The sequence below is a fragment of the Sabethes cyaneus genome, chromosome 1, assembly GCF_943734655.1.
Source record: "Sabethes cyaneus chromosome 1, idSabCyanKW18_F2, whole genome shotgun sequence".
NCBI lineage: Eukaryota > Metazoa > Arthropoda > Insecta > Diptera > Culicidae > Sabethes > Sabethes cyaneus.
The window spans coordinates 89,840,602-89,852,672 of NC_071353.1; the positions used below are offsets into that span (position 1 = coordinate 89,840,602).

The 12,071-nt window shown below is 32.9% G+C and overlaps 1 protein-coding gene across 1 annotated transcript; it reads left to right on the forward strand.

The window, feature by feature from the left end:
* Window positions 1-10,574: 10,574 nt before the first annotated feature.
* LOC128732949 (probable serine/threonine-protein kinase clkA) lies at window positions 10,575-11,411 on the forward strand (the record flags this gene model as incomplete). The annotated part of the gene is made up of 1 exon (XM_053826430.1): window positions 10,575-11,411. A coding segment is annotated over one exon (837 nt), but the record flags the coding sequence as incomplete, so codon positions are not given.
* Window positions 11,412-12,071: the final 660 nt, after the last annotated feature.

A 12,071-nucleotide genomic window follows, 5' to 3' on the forward strand; every position in this document is an offset into this window, starting at 1 on the left:
AATAATAATAATAATAATAATAATAATAATAATAATAATAATAATAATAATAATAATAATAATAATAATAATAATAATAATAATAATAATAATAATAATAATAATAATAATAATAATAATAATAATAATAATAATAATAATAATAATAATAATAATAATAATAATAATAATAATAATAATAATAATAATAATAATAATAATAATAATAATAATAATAATAATAATAATAATAATAATAATAATAATAATAATAATAATAATAATAATAATAATAATAATAATAATAATAATAATAATAATAATAATAATAATAATAATAATAATAATAATAATAATAATAATAATAATAATAATAATAATAATAATAATAATAATAATAATAATAATAATAATAATAATAATAATAATAATAATAATAATAATAATAATAATAATAATAATAATAATAATAATAATAATAATAATAATAATAATAATAATAATAATAATAATAATAATAATAATAATAATAATAATAATAATAATAATAATAATAATAATAATAATAATAATAATAATAATAATAATAATAATAATAATAATAATAATAATAATAATAATAATAATAATAATAATAATAATAATAATAATAATAATAATAATAATAATAATAATAATAATAATAATAATAATAATAATAATAATAATAATAATAATAATAATAATAATAATAATAATAATAATAATAATAATAATAATAATAATAATAATAATAATAATAATAATAATAATAATAATAATAATAATAATAATAATAATAATAATAATAATAATAATAATAATAATAATAATAATAATAATAATAATAATAATAATAATAATAATAATAATAATAATAATAATAATAATAATAATAATAATAATAATAATAATAATAATAATAATAATAATAATAATAATAATAATAATAATAATAATAATAATAATAATAATAATAATAATAATAATAATAATAATAATAATAATAATAATAATAATAATAATAATAATAATAATAATAATAATAATAATAATAATAATAATAATAATAATAATAATAATAATAATAATAATAATAATAATAATAATAATAATAATAATAATAATAATAATAATAATAATAATAATAATAATAATAATAATAATAATAATAATAATAATAATAATAATAATAATAATAATAATAATAATAATAATAATAATAATAATAATAATAATAATAATAATAATAATAATAATAATAATAATAATAATAATAATGATGATGATGATGATGATGATGATGATGATGATGATGATGATGATGATGATGATGATGATGATGATGATGATGATGATGATGATGATGATGATGATGATGATGATGATGATGATGATGATGATGATGATGATGATGATAGTTATATTAAGGACCTTTTAACATAGAGTCATTCGGGTCCATATGAATATAGAATACAGTACATTTTATATTTACATGTCATTGTTGCCTCCTACAAGTACTCTTTATTTATTTACTAGCTGACCCGACAAACTTCGTATTGCCACAAATTAACCTGTGTTGTACATAAATCATGAATCTCGGATAATCTTTGTCACTATCTCGAGTTTTGCAAGCCCCCCAGTGGGCGGCGCTTCCGACGGCGGGTCACCGGCAACACTCGCGACCGGCTCGTCCTGAATGATCTAGTGTTACTATAGATAGTTTTTGTGGTCTTGTTATTGATTAATGTTTTATGGAAGAGTCTCGAATTTCTCGAGTTGGATTAGTTTTTGAGTTTCGCAAAAATTTCTGTTTTATTTGTATGAGAGTCCATATCCCCCTACCACAGGGGTGAGAGGTCTCTAACTATCATAAAATAAATTCAAGACTCAAAAATCTCCTACATGCTAAATTTGGTTCCATTTGCTTGATTAGTACTCAAATTATAAGGAAATTTGTATTTCATTTGTATGGGAGCCCACCCTCTTAAAAGGGAAAGGGGTCGTAATACACCACAGAAAAAAAATTCTGCCATCTAAAACTCTCACATGCCAAATTTGGTTCCATTTGCTTGATTAGTTCTAAAGTTATGAGCAAATTTGTATTTCGTTTGAATGGGAGCCCCCCCCCCCCTCCTAAAAAGGTAAGAAGTCCTAATTCATAATGGGAAAAATGGTTGCCTCCAAAAACACCCACATGCCAAATATGGTTCCATTTGCTTGATTAGTTCTCGAATTATGAGGAAATTTGTATTTCATTTGTGTAGAAGCCCCCCCTCTTGAAGTGTGGAAGGATCCTAATTCACCGTAGAAAATATTTTTGCCTCCAAAAACCTCCACATGCCGAATTTGGTTCGATTTGCTTGATTAGTTCTCGAGTTATGGGGAAGTTTGTATTTCATTTGTATTGGAGCCCCCCCTCCTAATGTGGGAAGAGGTCCTAATTCATCACAGAAAAAATTCTTGCCTCCAAAAACACCTACACGCCAAATTTGGTTCCATTTGCTGGATTAGTTCTCGAGTTATGAGGAAATTTGTATTTCGTTTGTATAGGACCCCCCCTCCTAAAGTGGGGAGGGGTCCCAATTCATCATTGAAAAAAAAATTGTCTCCAAAAACACACATATGCCAAATTTGGTTCAATTCGCTTGATTAGTTCTCGAGTTATGAGGAAATTTGTATTTCATTTGTACAGGAGCCCCTCCTCTTAAAGTGGGGAGGGGTCCTAATTCACCATAGAAAATTTTCTTGCTCTCGAAAACCTTCACATGCCAAATTTGGTTGCATTTGCTTGATTAGTTCTCGAGTTATGAGGAAATTTGTATGGAAGCCCCCCCCCCTCTTAAAGGGGAGAGGAGTTATAATTCCTCTTATAAAGAGGGGAGGGGTCTCAATTCACCATAGAATAAATTCTTGTCACCAAAAAAAACACCCACATGCCAAATGTTGTTCTATTTGCTTGATTAGTTCTCGAGTTAGGAGGAAATTTGTATTTCATTTGTACAGGAGCCCCCCCCTCTTAGAGTGGGAAGGGGTCCTAATTCACCGTAGAAAATTTTCCTGCCCTCGAAAACCTTCACATGCCAAATTTGGTTCCATTTGCTTGATTAATTCTCGAGTTATGAGGAAATTTGTATGGAAGCCCCCCCTCTTAAAGGGGAGAGGAGTTACAATTCCCCTTATAAAGAGGGAGGGGTCTCAATTTACCATAGAATAAATTCTTGTCACCGAAAACACCCACATGCCAAATTTGGTTCTATTTGCTTGATTAGTTCTCGAGTTATGAGGAAATTTGTATTTCATTTGTATAGGAGCCCCCCCTCCTAAAGTGGGGAGAGGTTCTTATTCATCATAGAAAAAATTCTTGCCTCCAAAAACACCCACATGCCAAATTTGGTTCTATTTGCTTGATTAGTTCTCGAGTTATGCAGAAATTTGTGTTTCATTTGTATGGGAGCCCCCCCTCTTAGTGGGGGGAGGGGTCTCTAACCATCACTAAAACCTTTCCTGGCCCCAAAAACCTCTACATGCAAATTTTCACGCCGATTGGTTCAGTAGTTTTTGATTCTATAAGGAACACAGGACAGACAGACAGACAGACAGACAGACAGACAGACAGACAGACAGACAGACAGAAATCCTTCTTTATAGGTATAGATTTTTGCAATTAATAAAATTAAAAGGCAAAACTTATGTGTCCCTACATTTATCGTCAGCTAAAGCTTCTCTGATGTTGACTGGTACATCGGCTGATTCTCTCGCATCATTAAGAGATGAGAAAAACTGAATGAAGTGTTTCACTGTTAATTTGGAATTACACCGCATACAAATTTATGGATTGCGATTTATTGAACTGCTATAATGATTCAACCTGCGGCTTGGTTTCTTCCACTGCGCTTTTTATTGTAAGATGTTTATCCGATAATGAATACTTATTTCGCATTTGATCACATGATTTCCTTGAGTATTCCAGTTAATTTTGAATTTTCTTTGTTGTTGGTTTAGACATTATCCATGCCACTCGTTTCGTCATCCGGCTCTGTAGTGTCCTGGGTAGTTGGTAAAGGCTTTTTCTTGGGTCTGCCTGGCTTTCGTCTTAATTGTGGACCTGAGGTATTTTTTTCTTGGCAGGGGATTGTTTCTACTTGTTTGATCACATTGGTTCTCATGGTTGGTTTGGCTCTCTTTTGCTTCGGTGACATTGCTGGACTATTGTCACTTGTGTTCGATTTAGCTGTATTGGTGGGGGTTTCTTCATCATCATTTTTTATTGGGATACTTGCTTGCACTCTGGTGTTTCGGCTGGGTTGTTTATTGTACAGTTCCGGAGTGATTCGCGATAAGGGCGCAACTAACAAAGTGTGAACAATGAGAAATATCACTGTGATAATTTGTCAGTACATTTTCAAATCTTAATTTAAATAAAAGTTACAAAAATCAAGTTTAAAGACATAAATTGGTGTAGAATAAATCAATCTTATAATTTCACAACAATACTGCATAAAATTTGTGCATTCAAGCTCAAAATCTAAGTTTTATAGTTGAACCCCTTGGAATGAGCCTCAAAGCATTTTGACAATGAGATTCGCCCAGCCCTGTTTCGCCTTGTTTTGATTTTTTTATTTAGTTTCGCCTGTTTACAATGCGCCTGTGTTTTGAAAACAACGCAGTTTCGCTCTTTACTATCGCCTGTTTACAAAACGATTTGCAAATAAGCCTGTCACTTCATAACAATGCGAGGGCTAAACTGCAAACTGTCTTTTGTTTTGATTAAACACTTCTATCGCCCATTACTAAAAACTGGTTTTAAATAATTCTAACGATTAAAATAGAAGAAAGGATTCTTGCCAAGGATATTATCAGTATTTTTAAGGCTGATGGTGTGATAAAACGATTTGTTTACAATTTGTAGTTGAGCCCCAATCGCGAATCACTCCGGAGTTGTGTTTCTGTAATGGCTGTGTAATCCGAAGTCTTCTGGCATGTGCATTGGCATTTACATCCGTTGGTATTTAGAACTGCTTTGGAAGCGTAACTTGCTTTCGAAGTGTTTTGCAGATCAAAGATTTTCTTAGCTTCAAGGTAAGATAGATTTTGATCTATTCGGAGGCGCATGATATCTTTCTCTTTTTTCCATATATCACAGTCGGGACTCGTCGCCTTGTGCGGTTTCTGGCAGTTAAGGCATTTTGTTTCTTTATTGCAGTTATCTCCGTGGAAGTTTTCTCCGCAATTCGCACATGTTTTGTCTGCTTTACAATCTCGTCCTAGATGTCCGTATTTCAGACATTGAAAACAACGCATTGGGCGTGGGTAGTGAGGCCGTGTTTGAACGCGCATGAAACCAACTTTGATTTTTTCAGGGCGATTAGGTGCTGAGATTGTTAAAATTAGGGATGCCGTTTTGATCAATATATCACCAACTTTTTTCATTATGCGTTCCACTTTAATTACTTTTTCCTCTCTCATTTCTTCCAAAATATCTTCTTCTTTCATATCGAGTAGATCTCGGCAGGTAATTACTACTCTGCAGGTATTGAGCGTCGCATGCTCATTCACAGCAACATTGATTCCAGGGATGATGCAGTGCAATTTTCGTAATTGTGTCGCTTGCCTCTCATTTTTCACTTTTATAAGAATTTTTCCATCTCGGATTCGATTTATACTGGTAACATCTCCGCAACAGTTTCTGATTACTTTATCTATCAGAAACGGTGAGATCTTTTCTAGTGTTTGACTATCATCTGTGCGTTCCATTACGAGAAAACGTTCCTCGATAGCTTTGGGAAATTGTCCCAAGGCCGGGAAGCTACTCCCGCCTGGAACGGTACCGTCCGTACTGCCGCTCTGAGGCGGCATCTTGGAATACGGCTCTCTAGAGGGTTAATTGCTTTGTCTCGTTCGGTATCATCGAAACGCACCAGTGTGCGTGGCTAACTAGTTCAGATGTAGTTCCCTTTATCACTTAATATCACTGATCGTCTGTTCCGATTCCACAACGCACGCTGGTGTGTGTACTTTTATATAAAGTTCATATAAAGATGGTTTCCTTTACAATGGATAATCCTGATCACTGAATATTTTCACTTTTAGCGTCTCAATATCGCACTTTACACACCTCCTCCACTTTCCCAACAAAGTCCAGATGTAGATCGATACAGATCTACTCAGAAAATTTGCTTTGAAATGCAATTTCCAAAGAAAATTAAACGATTTTACAAGAGCATTCGGCGCGTGCTTTATGACAACTATAACTCATTTACTCGTATGAATAATAATAATAATAATAATAATAATAATAATAATAATAATAATAATAATAATAATAATAATAATAATAATAATAATAATAATAATAATAATAATAATAATAATAATAATAATAACTCGGTACCGTTCGAGGAGGTGAGGACTCAACGGCGCTTAGCTGCAAGCGGCCGAGCGGGTTGTAGGTTGCGGATAACTAACGGCCATTAGATATAATGGTTAGTTGCGAATTAAATAAGCAATCCCGGACAAGCAGCGGGGATGGTCTATGGGTGTGGTGGGGCTCAACAGTGGGCTCTGTTTAGTTTCCATGAAAAACCACAATACCTGAACGCCAGTCCTGACAAAGCGAGTAGGTACCGCTATAAGTGCCTTAGCCCATGACCTCACTAGCCGGTTAGACTTCCGGAAAGAAAAGTCAACCCAATATGGAGTACAATTTACGGAATAGAATAATAATGCGATCGCCCGAGGAGGGAGCCCCTACTGGAGCTGGTCCTGGAACGGGGGACAGAGCGAGCGGCCAGCGGCTGGAGGAAGACGTGGTGCAAGAGCGACCTTCCAGTCAACGGGCTCAGCCCGTACACCGAACGCGAAACCGAAGAAGCAGCAACAGACACCACCAAGGCAATGCTGCACCTGCTAATGTTGCTACGGCTGACCGACGTCAGTCGCTCACCTTGGCAGGCCGCCAACGGCAGCGGATCATGTGGACGAGGGAGATGAACATGTATGTGATCCGCTGCTACTACGTTTGCACGAGGTTGGAGACGGATATGTCCGGCAGGCCTAGAATGCTGGACATGTTCAATGAGCGGTTCCCTCGATTTGCCAACCAGCTTGACCGGAATAAGCTGTACACCCGACGACGAGCAATACTGACAAACAACATGCTCACTACCGCCGAGTTAGACAGCATCAAGCTGGAAGTGCAAAGGGAACTAGGGAGTACAGGGAACAGATCGAGCGATGTGTCGAGTAGGAGTTCTGTTGGGCACGATGCAGCACGGCGGGAATCGACTGCATCCATAAACATGTCAGTGGAGGGACCATCATTGCATGCTCCAGAACTAACAATGGACCAACAACGACAACAATTACTAGACGAACTAGCTTTCGAAATGAACGCAGCGGTTACACAATTTCGGGGAACAGACCCCTTATCCCGACACCGGATACCAAAGCTGCAATATTCCTTCCGGCTAACGAATGCAGTAAGAATCCTTAACGAGGATGTTTTGCCACTGTATACTGAAACCGCTGAGAACCTTGAGGAACTGCAATGTATAGTGTATTCCGCAGCTGTAGCCGTTGTGAGAACTATGGGAGTACGGACCTTCCCCCCAGGTAATGGTGAGGCCCATGTACGCCCCCAAACACGAAAACCCGCATGGATGCTACGACTAGAATCTAGGATAGCATCGTTGAGGGTGAAGATAGGTCGGTTAACACAATACAAGAGGGGAAACCGATCAGGAAGGCTGGTTCGTCAGGTGAAAGAAATCGTCAAGCCCGCAGAGCCCCTAAATCTCAGTGAACTCAACATCACTGAGATCCTCGACACCCATGTACAAAGGTTAAGTGCTCTTGCTAAACGGATGCGACGTTATGTTGAATGTTCAAAGCGGAAACAACAAAACCGGATGTTCAACACTAACGAAAAGGAGTTCTATAACCACATCAGCAATAACAAAACCGATTACAGCGAGGGACTCCCAGAACTTGGCGAAATTACACAGTTTTGGGCCAATATATGGGAGAACCCCGCTCAACACAACAATAATGCGATGTGGTTGGTAGAAGAGGAAGAAGGCAGTGGTGAAATTGAACGCATGGCCCCCGTAGCAGTGACCGCCGAGGATATCCATGAGGCTACACGGTATACCAGGAATTGGGCCGCACCAGGACCAGATTTTGTGCACAATTTTTGGTATAAAAAGTTCTCTGCAATCCATGGGCGGATGGCGGAATGCTTCAACACGGTACTAAGAAACCCCCAGGAGCTGCCAGAATTCATCACTAAAGGGGTAACCTATCTTCTGCCCAAAGATCGGAACACAACTAATCCCGCCAAGTACAGGCCAATAACATGTCTTTCCAGCCTGTACAAGGTGGTCTCGTCGGTAATCACCCAAAAGGTGCAGTACCATTGCGATGCAAATGGAGTGATGACTGAAGAACAAAAAGGATGCCGTAAAAACACACAAGGCTGTAAAGACCAAGTCATCATCGATGCAGTCATTGTGGGACAGGCAAGCCGAAATAGGCGAAACCTCAGTATGGCGTACATCGACTACAAGAAGGCATACGATTCAGTACCCCACTCGTACCTAATTAAGGTACTAGAATTGTATAAAATAGACGATGGCATCATCAGGTTAATGAAGCACGCAATGGGAATGTGGAACACTTCACTCCACACTACCGACGGGATAGAGGTGTTACGATCCAGAACTCTCAGCATAAAAAGGGGGATTTTCCAAGGCGATACATTCAGTCCGCTATGGTTTTGCCTTGCGATGAACCCCCTCAGCAAAGCACTTAACCGAAGCAGCTATGGCTACCAATTGAAAAGTGGGACAACGAGTACAATAATTACCCACACCTTCTATATGGACGATCTGAAGCTGTTTGCGGAAACTATGGAAAAGCTGCGTCATCTGTTGCAGCTGGTGACAACGTTCAGCAACGATATTCGGATGGAGCTTGGCGTCGACAAATGTCGTCTCGTAAATATCCATCGGGGTAAAGTAATGGACGCTGAAAGTTTCCGCATCAACGAAAGGGAGGAAATTCGAAGTATGATTGAAGGTGAGTCGTACAAATACCTGGGATTCCTGCAACTGAAAGGTATTCACCACACGACTATCAGGAAAGAACTGCAGGAACGGTTCCTGTATCGTGTCAACCGTATTTTGAAATCACTCCTCTCTGCCGGCAACAAAGTAAAGGCGATAAACACGTTTGCCGTGCCTTTGTTGACATACAGCTTCGGGGTGGTTAAATGGACCAAAACGGATTTGGAAGCGATTGAACGTACCTTGCGAGTATCGCTAACCAAGCACCGTTCGCACCACCCAAGATCGGCAGTCGAAAGAATCACCTTACCACGCATGGAAGGAGGAAGAGGTGTCACTGACATCCAAGCGCTATGCGTATCCCAGATCGAGCAGTTGCGGAGATATTTCATAGATAGTCAGACTCGTCATGTTGTCTACCGCACTGTCTGTGAAGCAGACCACGGGTTCAGCGCCCTGCATCTGGCGCAGGAGCATTACCAGCTGAACTGCGACCTAAAAACCGTACCAGAAAAGGTCGAAACGTGGAAAGCAAAGGAACTACATGGGACGCACCCCCATCAATTAGAGCAAGCGCATATAGACAAAGTGGCATCGAATGCGTGGTTGGTGCGAGGTGATCTCTTTTCGGAGACGGAAGGCTTCATGGTAGCCATTCAGGATCGGGTTATTACGACGAAGAACTACCGCAGGTACATATTGCACGAAGATATAGAAGACCGTTGTCGAAAGTGCAATTCAGTAGGGGAAACGATCGAGCATGTGATTGCAGGCTGTCCAGCCTTAGCCGAAACGGCTTACCTAGGACGCCACAATGCAGTTGCCAAGATTGTGCACCAGCAACTCGCCTTGAAGCACAACTTGGTAAACTGTTACGTACCCTACTATAAGTACCTGCCTAGCCCGGTTCTGGAAAATAGCTGCATAAAGTTGTACTGGGATCGTGAGATTATTACGGACGTCCTTATACGTGCCAATCGTCCTGACGTTGTGATCTACGACAAAAGGAGGAAGCACGTTACCCTCATAGACATCGCTGTACCGCTGGATCGCAATGTCCAGTCAACATTCTCGGCCAAAATAACGAAATACCACGACTTGGCCGAGGAGTTAAAGCAGATGTGGCACCTTGAGGGCGTACGTATAGTTCCGGTGGTCATCTCAGCCACCGGAGTAGTGCCCTGTAGCCTACAACGTTCCCTGGAAGAGCTAGAGCTCCAAAAAAATTTGGACAATATCCAAAAAGCGGTGGTTCTTGAAACCTGTAATATTACGAGGAGGTTCCTGAATCACCACAATTAAACACAGCTGGAGCAGACGTAACAACAACAAAAAAATATGAATGAGAACCACAGAGCCTAACCCCTCTTGGCATAAAGAAGCCCGAGGGTAGGTGAAAGTTTCCAGCATTTTTGCTGAGAAGTGCCAAAACTCTATAATAATAATAATAATAATAATAATAATAATAATAATAATAATAATAATAATAATAACAATAATAATAATAATAATAATAATAATAATAATAATAATAATAATAATAATAATAATAATAATAATAATAATAATAATAATAATAATAATAATAATAATAATAATAATAATAATAATAATAATAATAATAATAATAATAATAATAATAATAATAATAATAATAATAATAATAATAATAATAATAATAATAATAATAATAATAATAATAATAATAATAATAATAATAATAATAATAATAATAATAATAATAATAATAATAATAATAATAATAATAATAATAATAATAATAATAATAATAATAATAATAATAATAATAATAATAATAATAATAATAATAATAATAATAATAATAATAATAATAATAATAATAATAATAATAATAATAATAATAATAATAATAATAATAATAATAATAATAATAATAATAATAATAATAATAATAATAATAATAATAATAATAATAATAATAATAATAATAATAATAATAATAATAATAATAATAATAATAATAATAATAATAATAATAATAATAATAATAATAATAATAATAATAATAATAATAATAATAATAATAATAATAATAATAATAATAATAATAATAATAATAATAATAATAATAATAATAATAATAATAATAATAATAATAATAATAATAATAATAATAATAATAATAATAATAATAATAATAATAATAATAATAATAATAATAATAATAATAATAATAATAATAATAATAATAATAATAATAATAATAATAATAATAATAATAATAATAATAATAATAATAATAATAATAATAATAATAATAATAATAATAATAATAATAATAATAATAATAATAATAATAATAATAATAATAATAATAATAATAATAATAATAATAATAATAATAATAATAATAATAATAATAATAATAATAATAATAATAATAATAATAATAATAATAATAATAATAATAATAATAATAATAATAATAATAATAATAATAATAATAATAATAATAATAATAATAATAATAATAATAATAATAATAATAATAATAATAATAATAATAATAATAATAATAATAATAATAATAATAATAATAATAATAATAATAATAATAATAATAATAATAATAATAATAATAATAATAATAATAATAATAATAATAATAATAATAATAATAATAATAATAATAATAATAATAATAATAATAATAATAATAATAATAATAATAATAATAATAATAATAATAATAATAATAATAATAATAATAATAATAATAATAATAATAATAATAATAATAATAATAATAATAATAATAATAATAATAATAATAATAATAATAATAATAATAATAATAATAATAATAATAATAATAATAATAATAATAATAATAATAATAATAATAATAATAATAATAATAATAATAATAATAATAATAATAATAATAATAATAATAATAATAATAATAATAATAATAATAATAATAATAATAATAATAATAATAATAATAATAATAATAATAATAAT